The sequence below is a fragment of the Olea europaea genome, unplaced genomic scaffold, assembly GCF_002742605.1.
Source record: "Olea europaea var. sylvestris unplaced genomic scaffold, O_europaea_v1 scaffold218, whole genome shotgun sequence".
NCBI lineage: Eukaryota > Viridiplantae > Streptophyta > Magnoliopsida > Lamiales > Oleaceae > Olea > Olea europaea.
The window spans coordinates 404,501-421,573 of NW_019239802.1; the positions used below are offsets into that span (position 1 = coordinate 404,501).

General features: G+C 35.4%; 4 protein-coding genes across 4 annotated transcripts in view; 1 reads left to right on the plus strand and 3 right to left on the minus strand.

The window, feature by feature from the left end:
• Window positions 1–1,562: 1,562 nt before the first annotated feature.
• Window positions 1,563–3,097, minus strand: LOC111380658. Its single transcript, XM_023004287.1, has 5 exons — window positions 2,985–3,097; window positions 2,785–2,839; window positions 2,358–2,705; window positions 1,897–2,254; window positions 1,563–1,723 (listed from the first exon to the last, which is right to left on the minus strand). The coding sequence occupies exons 1-5, from the start codon at window positions 3,095–3,097 to the stop codon at window positions 1,563–1,565; spliced, it is 1,035 nt and encodes a 344-aa protein (XP_022860055.1).
• Window positions 3,098–7,420: 4,323 nt separating this feature from the next.
• On the plus strand, window positions 7,421–9,598 carry LOC111380652 (formimidoyltransferase-cyclodeaminase-like). Its single transcript, XM_023004280.1, has 4 exons — window positions 7,421–7,438; window positions 7,543–7,630; window positions 8,430–8,847; window positions 8,922–9,598. The coding sequence occupies exons 2-4, from the start codon at window positions 7,607–7,609 to the stop codon at window positions 9,437–9,439; spliced, it is 960 nt and encodes a 319-aa protein (XP_022860048.1). The 5' UTR covers window positions 7,421–7,438; window positions 7,543–7,606; the 3' UTR covers window positions 9,440–9,598.
• Window positions 9,599–10,323: 725 nt separating this feature from the next.
• On the minus strand, window positions 10,324–15,474 carry LOC111380672 (H/ACA ribonucleoprotein complex non-core subunit NAF1). Its single transcript, XM_023004302.1, has 3 exons — window positions 14,300–15,474; window positions 12,173–12,250; window positions 10,324–11,829 (listed from the first exon to the last, which is right to left on the minus strand). Exons 1-3 carry the CDS (start codon window positions 15,299–15,301, stop codon window positions 10,732–10,734), a joined length of 2,178 nt encoding a protein of 725 aa, XP_022860070.1. The 5' UTR covers window positions 15,302–15,474; the 3' UTR covers window positions 10,324–10,731.
• Window positions 15,440–17,073, minus strand: part of LOC111380659 — a 4,467-nt gene continuing 2,833 nt past the window's right edge. Inside the window, exon 2 of the mRNA XM_023004288.1 lies at window positions 15,440–15,481. Coding sequence (XP_022860056.1) covers window positions 15,440–15,481 — 42 coding nt within the window. The remainder of the gene's footprint in view (window positions 15,482–17,073) is intronic.

The window sequence follows — 17,073 nt, forward strand, 5'->3', positions numbered from 1 at the left end:
CGTGTAGTAGGTTTTAAGCCGATGACTCCCAAGTCAGACCACTTTAGGGCACCAGGTTTTTAAACACTCTTACAGGCTTAATAACTCGGGTTATAAAGGCTTCGTAGAGAACAATTATTATTATTTTTTCAATGACAACTTTATCTCTGATTGCTTTCTAAATGACCCTTGTAGCGAACTTTAGGCCGATGACTCTCCAGTCAGATGATTTTAGGGCATCGGGTTTTAAGATACCTTTGCAGGCTTAATTGCTTGAGTCATTAAGGTTTCAAAGAGAAGTTTTAAATTCTAAAATATATGCCTTGATTAGTGCAATGACCATTATAATACACCTATTCAAGAAAATTGATCTCCAACTCAAGACTTTCACCCAATTTTATCTAGTTCATCTCAGACAATCCACACAATTTTTTTTTCACACAAGGAATCCCTGGCCACATCAGTATTTTCTTACAATATTAAAATCATCCCAAACTGTGCTAAATTTGATCTAATGATAATTAGTTTAGTATAGTTTGGGTAAAGCATCTATGTCCAACTCAATCCACCTATCAAGAGCATGAAACAACTTATTTCATCATAATATCAAACTCAATTCTAGTGCGCGTATAATATCAAGTTTTTTAAAGTTAAACTTCAATCACTCTAGCATGCAACATATCCACGGTTCATAAATTAACGCTAAATCTCAATTTAGATCATCATTGTCGCCCAGACTATCCAAACCACACAAGCACACAACCTAATAAAAAAAAATTTGTTGTTGTTGTTGTTGTTTTTTTTTTTTTTCTTTTTTAAGTAGTACCAAACAAACGCACCCAAACACACAAGCATACGAAAACAAAAAAACTCAATGTTTTTTTTTCACCCCTAAACTTAAACCCGACAGTGTCCTCAATATCATAAAGCAAAAGTAAGAGTATAAGGGAATGGGGAAGAAAAGGAAGAAAATACGCCTTGAAGTTTTCTGTTGAATATGTGAGGCACTATGGATGACGGCTCGACAATCTCTGTTATCATATTTCTCCTTTGGTTTATATTGGTTTGAGTGTTCCACGACGTCATGTTCCTGACATAGCAGTTCAAATCAAATATTAAAGTTCAAATAACCTGAAACATGTGTTACTTAACCCAAACAATCAAAATACCAACAATAAATTCAATGGCCTAAGTGGAGTATTAAGGATGATGATACCCTACAAATTAACGTGTCTAAATCTAATGCAACCAAATAATCAAAATAAATCTATATGCTATGCGATGCAGAAATCAAAATAAATAAAAGGGTTAGAAGATTGGGTTGCCTCCCAATAAGCGCTTAATTTATAGTCTTTAGCTAGACTGTACGGAGGAATTGATCAGGGTGGTTTAAACATGTATCTTGAGTTTTTGCACTCTTTGCAATTTCTGGCTTTGCATCCTTGTTTTGTCATCCAAACATTGAACCCTCCGTTCCCCTTTCGTCCAAGGCTTCCTAAATTTTTAGGTTTTGTCTCCTACGAGCCTTGTTGCACCTTGTAGCAATATACTTGCACTCTTCATTAGCTTTTTTGCTGATCTCTTCATAATGGATACTCGATAGTGTTGTAGATCTTGAACTTCTGTTGCTTATCTTCCACTCTCAATGTCAATTCGCCACTTTCAAAGTCTATGACAGCTCGGCTTGTTGATAGAAAGGATCTACCCAAGATAAGTAACGTTGCATCCCATGGCTCTTCTATATCTAGGACAAAAAATCAATGGGAAATATGAAATTGCCCACTTTAATGAGCACGTTCTCAACCACTCCTCATGGGTATTTAATTGATCTGTCTGCCAATTGAAGGGAGATGAATGTGTCATTTAACTCTTCCAATCCTAATATCTTGTATACAGAGAAAGACATTAAGTTTATACTTGCTCCTAAGTCGCATAAACAATTAAAATTCGAATCATTCCCTATTGAGTAAGATATTTTGAGACTCTCTGGATCTTGTTGCTTAGGAGGTAATTTGTTCTGCAGGATGTCACCACACTCCTCATTTAACTTGATGGTCTCAAAATCTATAAGCCTTCTCTTTTTCGATAGGATCTCCTTTAAAATTTTTGCATAGTTTGGTATTTGAGATAAAGCTTCAATCAATGGGATATTGACATGAAGCTTTCTGAAGATATCCAAGAACTTTGCAAATTGTTCTTCTAACTTCCTCTTTTGTAATCTCTGTGGAAACGGGACAGGAAGCCCATAAGGCTTGATAGGAACAGTTGCCTTAACCTATAGATTTTCTGACTCTTGATATGGAGCTATTTTATCTGGCTGTTCAGATTTATCCACTTGCTCCTCATCTATGGAAGGTACTTTTTTCATTTACTTTTACCCATCTTTCAACTGTAATTTCTAGAAGTTGAATCCCACTGCGTGTAGTGATTGCCCCAACCTCCTCATTCTCTACAACTTTTACTGCCATTACCTGCTGCTTAGGATTTATCTCAGTGTCGCTTGGCAATACTCCTTGTTGTTTTTCTAATAGTGCTTTTGCTATTTGCCCCATCTGATTTTCCAAATTCTTGAAAACAACTCCTTGAATTTGTAAAATCTTATCCGTCCTCTGCATGTGTTGAGTGGATATTTTTGCTAACTTAGTCACAAGATCTTCTAACGAAGACTTCTTCTCATTTTGCTGAAACCCGGGTAGTACTGTTTGTTGTGGCGCGATCTGAGCTCCCTGATTATTACTCCATTGAAAACTTGGGTGATTCCTCTAGCCTGGGTAATATGTGTTAGGATTTGGATTATGTTGTTGCCTTTGAAAATTCTGAGTGTAGTTCACGTCTTCTACCGTCTGAGCAAAAGGAGATCCTACGTTACAATCAACACTCTTATGGTTCCCTCCACAATGTTTGCATTTCGGTCCCACTATCTAGGTTACACTCATCTGATCTACCTTCTGTGCCAATGATGTCAATTGTGCTGAAAGTGCTGTTAAAGAATCAACTTCGAATACCTCAGTAGCTTTCTTTCCACTCGTTCTTTCAGTAAGCCAAAGTGCACTAGTAAATACCTAATCCTCCATGATTTAGTAGACCTGGTCCGCGGTTCTTTTCGTGATAGAACCATCGCACGTAGAGTCTACGTTAGCCCTGCTAATCGGGTTCAAACCAATGTAAAAGTATTGCACTTGAAGCCACTTCTACAATCCGTGTTGTGGGCACTGGCGAAGTAAACCCTTGTATCGTTCCCAAGCCTCTGAATAGCATTCTGAGTCCATTTGCTGAAAAGTGGTTATCTCATCCCTTAGCTTTGTAATCCTTTTTGGTGGGAAATATTTGTTTAGAAATTTCTGACTCAATTGGTTCCATATTGTGATGCTCTGTGGTGGGTAAGTGTCTAACCATTCCCTTGCTGAATCTCTCAATGTGTATGAGCAGAGCCTTAGTCTAATTGCTTCACTTGAAACCCCCGGATACTCAATTGTTGCGCACATGTCCAGAAATCTTGATATATGAGCGTTAGGATTCTCTGTAGCTTTCCAAAAAATTATAGCGCATTTTGGAACATGTTGATGACATCTGTCCTCAGGTGGAAGTTTGTCTGACCAAACGCTGGATATACGATACTGGACTGGCTTTCCACTACTGGTGGAATCATATACTCTCCCATGAGCCTTGCATTTTCATTGACTACAGCGATATTCGGTTGTGCAACTCCTAAATTAGCCTCGATGGCTGTTTGATTCGGATTTTCGTTTGCCATGTCTTCCTCTTTCTGATTTTGATGTGTTTCAAGTTGTTGTGTTTTTCGAAAGTTGAATGTTTGTTAGATTTCTGGGTCAAATTGAGCAAGATCACTCGAACTTTACATACAAAGTCTTGAAAAAGAAAGTAAGAAACACTGTAAAAAATTTCTAAATTAATGAACTAAATTAAAAATAAGAAAAATTTAGATTAAAGTTAAAATTAATTAAAACTAGTCAAAAACAATAGTCCCCTACAACGGCGCCAAAAATTCGATCGATTCATTACTCTCAAGTGAACGGGATCGTGAACAAGTAATAAAGTAGTGTGTAGAGTGTCGAACCCACGAGGACTATGTGTTTAATCGAGTTAAAGCTAATAATTCCCTTAATCGAATAGCAAGGTCGAGTTGTAATTAGCACTATTAAATCTATCAACTAAATAGAAAGCAAGTAAAAGTTTAACAAATTTGCGATAAGTATTGCTAAGATGTAGAATCCCCCTTACTACTCCATTTTTAGTTCGACAATTTAAATTGACAATTTGAAATCTTGCTTGTTGGTCAATGTTCCTATTTTAATTGAAAACATCTCTCGATAGTTATCAAATCTATTTCCCTAATGCGACCTTCTTATTCATCGATGAAAGATGCGAACATGATAAATGCATTAAACGAGTTAGAACATCTTATAAAAATCATATGAAGTACAGGGGTATATCTCTATCCTCTATCGAATCTCACAATATTTATTATTTTGTGCTAATGATCCTATTGTCTCTCTCGATGACAACAAAATCCACACACAATTCAACTAGTGGTCAATTAATTGAAAAGCATGAAAACGATAATAAACATCCAAACAATGAAACAAATTAACGCCAATTAAATTATTCAAATTAAAAATTCATAACAAGGGTTCATCACATCCTAGCAAATATGAAAAATTAGCCTAATATATTTAAATTACAAGAAATCATATATAAGTAGAAAGACATAACCCGGATTTTTGATAAATTGAGAAGATGGAGACAAATTTTGAAATCTTGAATCTCTTCAATGGTTTCTTAATAAATCTCCACTTGCGTTCTCTCTTCTTTGTCTAATACCAAGTTTGAATCTTCACTTGATTGAATTCTTGCAAGTCCCCTTCAATTCTCTCACTAAAACAATGAATTCTCCTTATTTATTGATGATAATTGATGAATATTGGAGTATATTATGTGTAAGAGAAAAGTATGAGAGCCCTCTTTGTGTATTCTTCTGTTGGGTATCTGTAGTGGTCAAAAATTGGTGAAAAATCACGTCCAAATTGGTTTCCAAAAGAGTTCCAATTGAATAAGGAAAGTTACACTCGCGCACGGATTTTTTGTCTCTGCACAACAGTCAGTATTTTGATAATAACTTTGTCTCCCGATATCTGATTGAGTTGATTCAAAATGCGTTGGAAAGCTAACTAAAAGTGCTAAATTTTCCTAGAAATAGATATTTTTCAATTCGAATGTTTACTATGCCAAAAATTGACTCCCATCAATCTTTAACATATCTCTTATGGTCCAATTCAGCCATTGGATATTTGCAAATTGGTCCTCAACTTTGTACTTCGTCATTTTTCGTAGTTTTTCACTTCTTTCTTTCGATTTAACTTCCAACCATCGAGTTTTACCAAATAAATAAAATATACAACGAATTAGGCTATAATTGCTTTATAGAACTATTAAATGTCTATATTTTTAGGTCTACATAAATATATAAAATACACTTATGATCCTTATTGACGCATCACAATTTCCCGTTTGTCAAGATGGAAGTGTGATTACACTATAATGCATGAGATAAAGATGAGAATATTTGCTTGTCAAATCACTTCAGATTATCTCTAATTTGACTTATTTTATCTTCAATCTGACTTATTTAGCTCCAATACGACTTAAAGTTGCGTGTAATTATTATGTTTAAATTGATTATTTTCTATCAAGTTGATACTCAAATTTATAGATTCAAATGGGTTGAGGATTCATAACACACTAGATGAAAAGTTGGGGAGCTCTGCCCTAATTTACGCTGTTCATAAAATTTCTGATTTTGCCTTGGGTTAAACAATAATTATGTGTGCAAAATAGTGATTGTCAGTAAAGTGTTTACATAGTTAGTTATTATCACTGATGGTGAAAATTGTCTAATTTGGGTGTTCTACTGCTGTTAGGGGTGGGCAAATTACTCGTATAATCGATCCAAACTTGGAGGGATGTTGATTCGATTTTCGGGTTGGTTAAAACCTCGATTTGAGGGATTAGGTTTAAAAAAGAAATCGTCTTCTTTAATCGATAAATTGAATCGATTTAGGTCACTTTATTCTTTTTGACGATTTAGTTTTGGGTTGAAATTTTATCCAACTCGAACTATCGGTTCAGTTGTTGGGTCGGATCGAAACCACCCAATCATGTACATCCCTATATGGGTTTTCTACAAAATATCTCGAAAAAAAAAAAAAAACATATTCAAATGTCTTAGAAAGGAGGACAGATTCACATTCACGTGCACGCTTATCTGGTAAATTGACGTCCCAACTACTGAAGTTACTACGATCTCAAAAATGGTTATCATTAAATTATTATGAGATAAATCCAACCACTTAAAATAAAGTCGATTTTAAATCGTAAATGGTTGTGTGAACTCTGGAAGAATCTAACACTAAACATGGTGGTTTCACTATTCTATTAGTTGCAATACTCAATGAAGCTGAAATCAGATGATAGGTTAAGATGGAATAGACTCGTTAATATGTCGATGTCCCCGCTAGAATATAACGAAAAGCTATTCCGCACGGAACAAAATGATTAAAAATCGATGCTTCGACCATGATGCCTTGATAGGTATTGTGCTTGCTATCATACTTATAAAGGCATGAGCTTCAGTAAATTTTACCTAATAGAAGATTTTATCGTGATGTGTCAATAAACTTATCCAAAATCCTTCTGACACCAACGTGATAAAAGTTATGAGTCTTATATTATAAACCTTGTTTAACACTTTAATTGAACTAATCCACATAAGCTGATCAATGAAGTAGGAAATTATTTATATTATTCAAAACTTGGAATAAAATCTCATTAATTATTAGTAGTTCCATTTGTTTATACTTTCAAGCCTTTGATCTTATCCTTCCACCGACAGAATCAATAATCATCAATTTTATACTGACGTGATAATTTCGTACACCTTACATTAAATTAATGCCACAGGTTTTTTAGTTTGGTCACAAATTAAAACAGAGCTAGCAATTTTCATTTAGGTGAAATCACAATCCATATTTTGCACATGCTATCGATTCATATTTGTAGCTCGTCCTTTTAAATAATTATTCTGACCAATCGATCTAACACAATACATATTTTACATACACATGTTGCATGTGTGCGAGCTTTTTTTACTTTTTTTTTTACATTTGTCAGGTCTATGATGGAGAGGGTGACATTTTTTTATTTTGTTTTCATGACGAGAAAATCCACAATCACTATCCTTTAAGTGCGCATTGAATAAACCCTCGAACTAATGTAATAACTTGCAAATCACGCCAACCAAGTAAACCATACTAGGCAAGTCAGGTGCGACAGACTCGATCGAAAAAGTGTTAATAGGGGAATCGAACTCGTGACTAAAGGCCTTCGTGCTCAACTACTCCACCAACTCGATCACCCCTTGAGGGTCACATATTTTTCATGTGTACGAGCCTTTTTTTTTATTTTTCGTTTTTTTTTTCTTCATTCATTTTTCAGGTCTATAATAGAGAGTGACATGGCAACAGTTGTGATATTTGTTTTGATCAGTTGATCGTTCGTCAAACACAAGTATACAAACACAGTTGAAGGCTTGAAGCAAACACCCAAATAAATGGATTCCAACCCAGCTTGTAATGTAAGTCTCTCTCTCTCTCTCTCTCTCTCTCTCTCTCTCTCTGTATATCTACACACCGGTGGCGGGAGCGGGGCGGCGTGGAGGAGGGTGTTTGTTGTGTATATCTATTTGCTTATGGACCACCATCATTTCCATGATGGTGAATTTGAGTAGTGTCCATTTAGAAAGAGTCTTCGTGGAGATATATGCGAAGAATTTTAAGTTGGTGTTAATGAGTGGCGAAGGTTTGAGTCCTGGGACGTCGATTTGGGGTAGAAAAAGTACCCAAAACAGAAAAAGAAAAGAAAAGAAAATGAGAGTACCCTTACAAGAAACACTTACGTTTATTATGAGAGTTTTCGGTGGAGGTACATACAAAGAATTATAAACTCGTGTTAATGAGTGGCGAAGGTTTGAGTCCTGAGATATCGATTTTGGGGGTAGAAAATGGAATGTATGTGTTTTGCAAATTCTGTTTTTTATGGAGTAGATGTATTAAGATGAACATTCAGAAGTTTGATACCAAGAATATAATCCCTACGATAGATTGATACAAGTACGTTAATTACTAGGTACATTTATGTATGTTTCTATTTTCCTTGTTAAATTTTTTCAAATAATAGTGATATGAACGAGGTAATACAGCAAATGCAGTTTGTCTTTATGACACTATGGTCATAATCAATTTGTGGGATCCCAATGTAATTAAAATATACCTACATTGTACACACATAGATGCCCACAAAAATGCAAGACCCACTCAGAAAGTTAAATTATGTAAAATTATAAGTCGACGTTACTTTTATGTTATTTACATTAGGACAATGACAAGAAGCAGACAGTGCAACATTCTATGCTCCTATGCTGCAAGTTATACATATCTGAATCGCGAAACAAAGAAGCTCTTGATTTGATTGAACGGGCAGTTAAGCGTGATCCAGAAACTGTCATCGTGAACAAATTCGAAGATCGAGAATATAATAGGGTTAGGTACACCCTTGTATCGTATGTCGCTCATGACAGTATAGGGTGTCCAATATACAGTCCTTTGCATCAATCTGTGATGGCCATGGCTGAAGCTGCTTATGAAGCCATAAATCTCGAGTTGCATTCTGGGGCTCACCCACGACTTGGTGTCGTGGACGACATCGTTTTTCATCCGTTGGGTCGAGCTTCATTAGATGAAGCAGCTTGGCTTGCCAAGGCAGTATCTGCAGATATTGGAAATAGATTTCAAGGTATCTATTGCTTACAGTGTAAATGAATTCATAAGATTAGTACAAAATTTTAAGAAATTTCCTACATGTTGCAGTACCAGTGTACCTATATGGTGCAGCACACCCAACAGGGAAGGCTCTAGACACCATCAGGCGTGAACTCGGGTATTATCGACCCAATTTTATGGGCAACCAGTGGGCTGGATGGACGCAGCCCGAAATTCTCCCCGAAGGACCTAATGAAGGGCCAAACACGGTGACTCGTGCTCGAGGCATTGCTATGATCGGTGCACGTTCATGGGTTGCCACCTACAATGTTCCCATCTTGTCGACAGACGTTTCAATAGCTAGACGGATTGCATTGATGGTGAGTGCTCGAGGCGGAGGCCTGCCTACGGTTCAAACACTAGGACTTGTTCATGGTGAGGACACAACTGAGATAGCTTGCATGTTACTCGAGCCAAACCAAATTGGTGCTGATCGAGTCCAAAACCATGTTCAGATGCTGGCAGAACAAGAAGGCTTAGATGTTGAGAAGGGTTATTTTACTGATTTTTCACCAGAGATGATTGTTGAAAGATACATGAAATTAATCTCTTCAGGCTCTGCTTGAGTTAAGGACCAAATGTAAGCTAATCAATTGCGATTCTTGAAGACTAATAAAGAATTAACAAGAGAAAAATAAGATATTTGTCAATAATTGTAATATCCAGCATATTAAACAATGCGTCTAACGTTTGAAGTGCTAAATAAAATGACATTTTTATTTTTCTTTCCATTGTGTTTCTTTTGTTATAGTTGGTGACTCAAATTGGAAAGGAAATTTTGAAAATGATTTGGAGAATCAAATAGTATCCGGAAAATAAGGAAACAAAGTCATTGTCTCGTTTTTTTTTTCTTTTTCACGTTTAACCTAAAATTCTTACTTTTTTAGGACTTTTTTAGCGCTAGACTCTTGTAGTATTAATATGAGTTTCCTCTTTCAGTATTGGAGAAGCCAATTGTCGTAATTCTCTTCTTTCATTAATGGAATAAAATAACATCGTTTCTCTGCCAATTTATTTCTTTACTTTAATCTTGTTCATGGTATTTTTGCAATCTTGTATTTATACTTCAAATTAGAGTCTATTAAATCTCATTTCTTGCGTTTCATTTCCACCTGGTCCCAACATCTTTACCATGTTCTAACAAAATGTTACTTTTAATTTTTTAGTTAATATTTAGAAATATCAACAGTTTAAAATTTTCAATATACGGATTAAAGTATATAAACAGTAAAATTTCATCGAAGTTACCAATGGATTCCTTTAGCAGTGTGACACTGTCCAATTATTCATTCGAACCAACTTTCTTGTGTTCCATCTAAAACCTAATGATTTTGTCCTGACCTACATACCTGGATTCAATTTTTCATCAAAAGAGTGGAATTTTTCATAAATGGGTAAAGGAGCAATATTTTTAAATGGTGAAGTTGCTTTGAAATCAAAAAACCCACAATGGAAAATCAAAAGGCACATGATAAACATATAAAATTGTCACAACCATGAAAATTAGTACCTCGGATATAAAACAAAAATAAAATACATGTAGAAAAATGCAAGGTTATGGAACCTTAAATTATCGAGCATGCCAAAGATATTGTAGTTCAAAGGTATCAAGAAAGAGTCTGCAACCTTTTAGCTGCCTTTCTGCATCTATCTCCTGCGTCTCAAACGTCCAGATGCCCTCTTCCCACTGCCAATACCTCCACTATAATGTCTCCTTGATGTCAAGGAAGATTGCTGCAAATTACAATCATACCCCAATTGCAACTGATTATGCTAAACACTGAACAGCTTGTTCTTCCACAACCACGAGCAGAAAATAAATACTGTAGTTTGAGGTGTCAAGAAAGTATATTCAATCCTAGCGGCCTCTCTGCCTGCCTCTCCCACGTCCAAAACGCCCACCTCTGTTCTGATGCACATTTCTCCCCCCACCACCAATACCTCGATCATGAGGTCTCTCTGAAGTTACAGGAGATTGTTGTAAATTAGGATTATATCCATTCAGTTGAACCGCTTGTCCTTCCACATTCACAGGCGGAGAGGTTTGTTGGCCATGTAAACCCATTCCAAATGGTGGCTGGTTCAACACATTTTGACCCATCCAGGGTGCAGGTGCAAATGTTGGGCCTCCAACAAAATTTGCTTGCCCACCTGGTAAAACAAAGTTAAAAGGCAACCCAGGAATTGTATTGCTTTGATGTTGCAGTGATACACCAGTTTGCAAAGGCATTTGAAAAAATTGTTGAGGATGAGTCTGTGGTAACCATGGAATACTGTTTCCCGGCAATCCAGTAGGAAGGCCCATACTTTGGGCCTGTTGACACGGGAACCCATTAGTCCAATTTCCATTTGGGGGGTAAAAACCCGGAGTTTGTGCCCTTGGTGCAAACGAAGGAACCATAGCACGTCCTTGATCCACAGATGGCCCAACTGGTGGGCGGACTGAATTCTGGTTTTGATCAATTAATAGGTTATTATCTCCGGCAGAGGTTTTACCCATTGCAACTTGATCACAGTTCCAGTTGCCAGATCGATTTTTGAATTGCTTTTTATCCCTTTTCTTCGTTCCAAGCTTCGGGTCATTTGTGCCCCTTTTCTTCATTTTAAGCATCCTCCTATACTCGGTCTCCTTTTCATCATCCGAAAATTCTACCTCATCCGACTTCTCCTCATCATTTTCTCCTGAAGCATCGTACCCTTTCTGGTAAAGATTCTTATCATGGAGTACATGATTTACAAACTCTGGAACAAAAGAGATTAATGTTCCTTGCTGAATATTTGCTGGGACTTCAGTCTCTGAATTGTATCTCACAATATAATAAGGGTTCTTCACTGGCCCAAAAACTTCATCCACTATTCCAAGTGCTGATCTGCTTTCAGTTATCCAAAGAATCGAGCCCTCGTTCAGAGGATTATGATTCTCCACCCCTTCTACAATGACCTGTGCACCTATGATCTGTACATGGGAAAATCATTGGTTAAACCATGTAAGCAGCGATCTCCAGTTTATATATTAAGTCCCTGTTTGAGCCACATTATTTAAAAAAAAAAAAAAAAACGTTATTAAACAGTGATTTGACATCATTTCAACCACACATTCTTCAATAAAATAATATTACACGTAAATCTAAAACTTTTCCTTATTTTTTAACCATACATTTCCCATTGATTTGAAATCAATAATGCATTTTTTCCTAGAATGTGGCTCAAACATGGGCTAAAAGACAAAACTTAGTGATAGAAGTATCAACAGTGCATTATGTCTTATAGTCAGTTGTACTCTATTTTTATGAACTTACCGATAAAACCATTCCAATAGGCAGGATTTGATGATGTGGTTCCAAAGTTACATTCACAGAAGGAACTGGGGGCAGAACCTGCAAAAAGAAATGAATGCAGCTATCAACTTTGTCCTAGGTTCAGGACATAACGAAATTTAGATAAAAAGCTTTCATATAAACTAAATTTTGGACATATCATGGGCTGTCACTCCACTCATTTTCCAAAGTACCAAATTTAAGAATATGGTGGAACTAATGACAACAAATAGGGTGCACATTACCAAGACAATCTTGAAATCGCATTTCTTACATAAAAAATCAAACTAGATTGTTAGTTTCTAACATATCCTTTATCAAACTCTGTATCCCTTGAACTATGTCTCCAGTGTCAAACCCTGAATGCTAAACACTTGAATAGATCATGAAGCTCTAAAGTCCAATAGAAGTTGAAAAATTGACTAGGCCATGCACTATAAACTCGTGAATGATCACTATTCTCATAACAAAATACTTATAACAGTAAACTACCAATATTTAAGCACAAAACAATATTTAAGGTCAGCTAGGGACAAGTACACCAAGACAATAAGGAGAGAATTCGGCCAGCATACTCCACACATGTTAGTATGTGTTTTCTTCTAGTTCATCATAAGTGAAGTTCAATCCCAGTCGAAGAAAGCTGCCCATACACCACCTTGGATGCTATAGAATAATATTTTAATGTTGAAAAGAGGTCTCGCCATTATTGGGTGACTTCCTCTTCCCTAGTCACACAGTTGATTTTATGAACGAAAGATGTTAACTGTTTACTTCCGCTGCTGTTGTGTCTTTCAACTTTTCAAAACTAAAATCAAATACTAACATGGTCTGATTAATTAGTTAGCCTAGAACAGCTGAAGGTTTTATTTTTTAGGATTTCTTAGATAACTCAATCCTGAAAGCTGAAAAGAGACTGAAGATTAGAAATAGAACAAACAAAGAGTCTGTACATGCCTAGCCTTCTACTCCTACAACTGAAGTGCTTCCCATCCCGCTGACAGATAATTTTATAATTTTGTTCTTGTTGGATCTGTAATTTTTATTTTCTTCTCCATATGTTTTCTTCCCTTTCAAAGTCAAAGCAAGCAAATTGGTGAACCACTGACCAGTTCTTTCATTCGTTTTAAACTTTTACATTAGATTTATGTTACTGGTCTCTATACATGATTTCAACTTTGTTAACTAATTATTAATTTCATTGATATATTTTTATTATGGTGGTTTCCAATGGTTGATAGTTTATTAAGAACACGAAATTAAAGTAGACGACAAAGTAGTTGGAAGACACGGGATAAATAATAAGAGATAGGGAATATAGATTCTTTTGCATCTCGATTCAAAATACATCCATCGTTGAAAATTCAAATAGATATGGGATGGAAAGTTTTTTCCAAGTATAACTTTGTCTTACCATAATTTCTTTGAATTACTTAGTTCACGGAGGGAAAAGGCCTCAATGTCCCATTTAGTCCTTCTAAACATTGTTTTATCCTACTTGCACTATTACTACTTCTCAATGAAGCACAAGTTCAAAAGTATGTTTCTTATCAATAAACTCAATAAATTGAATACTTGACACTTGACAGAAACATGGCAGATTGAGATAAGCAAAATGATCTTCAAAATTTAATATAAACAATTAATCTCGATAATAGTGACATGGTCATCATTGATAACAGCTATCAACTAGTCACTATCACCATCATGGACAATGTGGTGAAAAAACATGATATGGTAAATTCAATCAGAGAATTAGGTGATTCAAAAGCCTAATTCGATCAATTTTTCAAGTAGACAATAATATATAGCCAAAGGTTTCCCGCAATGCATACTGCTCACTGAATCAAAGTTCATCCAATTTCTGTTTTCACCATTCGACTATTACTTCACTAATTTTAAATTGTGGCATTACCCATTACTTGAGATCCTGTGCATTACAGACTACCAAGCTAGTAGAACAGAACTTAATTGCTTTGTTTTGCCATGAATGAATTGTGTGGTCAAAACAAGACACATACAAGATATTCAAGTTTCAAAATTAGTCAACATCCCTAATAGTAAAGCAGACAACAGAGATATAAGCATCTAAAGAACTAGATCACTTACCTGGAGTTCGTTCTTAGACCTGATGGGCCCTGCCATACCTCTTCCACCATCTTCATCATCTCCATCTTCACTCCAAGCAATCATCTCATCTGCATCAGACAACATTATCTCACCTTCTTCTATGTCCAGTTTCCCCCCAGCAAACCCAACCTCATTATCTGCTTTCTTCTCATCCCCACTTTCCTCCTCTTCTTCCGAAGCTTCATCTTCATCCTCTTCCTCACTATTAGAAGATGAGGACGAAGATGAAGATGACGAACTCTTGTTTTCCGACTCCATATCACTTTCAATATCATCCTCTCCATTATCAGAATCACCAATCCCCATTTCGTTCCCATTATCAATCACTATATTACCACTCTTCAACTCACACTCGTGGAGGCTCACATCTTTAGAATATTCTGCATAATTATCATTGGGGAATTCACATTTGTCACTCATATTACCTGTTTGTCCTTCGACACCAAGTGAAGTTGAGCCATTTGACCCATCCAGAGTAACTTTTCCAATCTCTTCCTCAATCAAACACCTATAATCTGCCAACTTCCCACAAAGCCCATCTCCGTTCAACTCCTCCTCAACCTTATTTGTCTCGATAAATCCATCAGCAACCTTCTCAACGCTACCAATTCCACCCTCTTCTTGGCCCACCTTACCACAAAACCCATCTCCATTTAACTCCTCTTTAACCAGAGTTTTCCCAACAAAATCATCATTATCAACTTCCAAACCCTTCTCAACAACCTCAAATTCAGTATCATTTGAGCCAATATGAACTGGTTTTTCTCCAAAATCAGCCATTACTGAATCAAAATCAAGAAAGGAATCAGCAAAAGATAAAGAGAAGTCTTCAAGACCTGGAAGACAGAGATCAAGTTGGTCGTTTAGTAAATATGGTTTCTTGAGTTCTGATAAAGATTGGTTTTTCAGGTTTTCTAGTTCCTCTTCTTCTTGTTCTACTCTCTCTTCTTCAGTAATAGAATCATGTAAATAGCTCACCATGGTCGGACTAAACTTTGGGTTCTGAAGGTAAGTTTCATGGTTGTCATACCGAAGAATAGCCAAGTTATATATGTATGTGTATACGCAGAAAGCGAAAATTATGGGAAGTGGCGTTACAAAGGCAAATCTTCTTAAACCCTAGTTGCTAGTATTTTCGATTCGAACAGGAAAGACTTGCCGCTATCAAGGGGAAAAAAAAAAATAAATAAATAAATAAAGAATACATTTACACCCACATCCCTAAACTATACCTCTTATCAATTATGGGTCAGACAAATCCCAAATTTGGATTGAAATTTGAAATTTTGAAATAGAACCCCAATTCCAAATATTGAATATTTAGCAAAAACCCAATAATTTATAGTAAAATTAGAAATCTGAGAATTCTACAATCCATTTGTTATTGAATTTTGCTACTTTACCCAAATTTTTTTTGGCCAAATGATTGACATTCTCTCACATGTTGTGGATCCTACGTAAATAAAAAAAGTTTCAAAAAAAAAGTGGGGTCCTCGTTATTATGAGAGTCAGTCACCCTTTCTATCAAAAAATACTCAGGCACTGTAGCGTGATTGTTATTTCGTCATATACTTTGATTTTAGAAATATTGTTATAATAATTTCTTAGACGTCTCAAACTCTTTAGCTTCAACAAAATAGTGGTGATGAGAAATAAAAATACGTAAAACAAAGTCTTCATGAAATCCCTAGTAAAAATTAACCCTATATGAAAGATGAGATTAAATTAGACTAAAATTAATCCCATCAGAGAACAATGTGTTATTAAATCGGAACAAGTGTTCCAAGGATCACTTCACAACATTGAATTTCTGATTATGTTATCTAAAATATCCAAAATCGTCCTATATATGTCATTCTTTGTTTGTATTGAATTGCGATGTTTTTACTATTTATAATGTGTTTTGCATTTAGTTAAGAATTTCGTGATAAAAAGTAATAAATTTGATATCAATAGTAGAATGTCATAACCTAATCAAAGAAATTTACTGAGGTTTCTATAATTTATGTTTGTTATTTTCGGCTTTATGCCTTTATCTTCACTGTTGTCATGTTAATTTCTTATCTTCATATTAGAAGTCTGTTTGGGAGGTATTTTTTACCTCAAAAAATTGATTTTTTGACCGTTATTTCACTATTTTAGCCGTAATTTTTGACTTATTCTCTTACAGGTGTATCCCACTTTTCTTCTAACGGTCAAAAAATCAATTCTCAAAATCCCTCCCAAACAGGATCTAGCCCATTACACTTTTAGCACCATATCTCTTTCCTTTTAATTTGTAACACTTCCGTTTTAGGAGTATATTAATTCTACGATTTTCAATTTTAATAGTACCTTATAAATTTGTAGATTTCTTCTTATTTCTTTAATGATTCCTTTCCATGCATTTTTTCTGAACTCATTTTTCATTTTAATAGAAATAATATCGAAACACTGTTGCCTATTTGAAATCAAAATTCCACCAAATTAATTTTTAAATTAAACAAACCAAGTTGATTCATTCCAATAAATGAAAAACCCTTGATCTAAAATTTCGATTATTAACTCAAAGAGATACAATTTTTCCCCCCTGATTTGTTATTGCTTAAATTTCAAACAAGCAACAAAAATTCAACAAGCAATATTTCATTGCTATAAAAATTCATTAAAAAATGACTGGAAAACCGCAACCACAAATGTAAAAACTTTCATATATCATAAACTAGTTTCTAGTTGATTTAGGAGTGAAAACCCTAGCTTAATTCGACCTAATC

What these genes read in the sequence shown, in the direction of transcription:
- LOC111380658 (XM_023004287.1), bottom strand. Translation starts at nt 3,097, where the DNA reads ATGGTTCTATCACGAAAAGAACCGCGGACCAGGTCTACTAAATCATGG. An exon ending in GTGGAAAGAAAGCTACTGAG is followed by an intron (nt 2,840 to 2,984) that starts GTATTCGAAGTT and finishes ATTGTAACGTAG; the next exon opens with GATCTCCTTTTGCTCAGACG. An exon ending in TACACTCAGAATTTTCAAAG is followed by an intron (nt 2,706 to 2,784) that starts GCAACAACATAA and finishes AGTAATAATCAG; the next exon opens with GGAGCTCAGATCGCGCCACA.
- LOC111380652 (XM_023004280.1), top strand. Translation starts at nt 7,607, where the DNA reads ATGGATTCCAACCCAGCTTGTAAT. An exon ending in ATTCCAACCCAGCTTGTAAT is followed by an intron (nt 7,631 to 8,429) that starts GTAAGTCTCTCT and finishes TATTTACATTAG; the next exon opens with GACAATGACAAGAAGCAGAC. An exon ending in TATTGGAAATAGATTTCAAG is followed by an intron (nt 8,848 to 8,921) that starts GTATCTATTGCT and finishes TACATGTTGCAG; the next exon opens with TACCAGTGTACCTATATGGT.
- LOC111380672 (XM_023004302.1), bottom strand. Translation starts at nt 15,301, where the DNA reads ATGGTGAGCTATTTACATGATTCTATTACTGAAGAAGAGAGAGTAGAA. An exon ending in GGTCTAAGAACGAACTCCAG is followed by an intron (nt 12,251 to 14,299) that starts GTAAGTGATCTA and finishes TTCTTTTTGCAG; the next exon opens with GTTCTGCCCCCAGTTCCTTC. An exon ending in CTATTGGAATGGTTTTATCG is followed by an intron (nt 11,830 to 12,172) that starts GTAAGTTCATAA and finishes TCCCATGTACAG; the next exon opens with ATCATAGGTGCACAGGTCAT.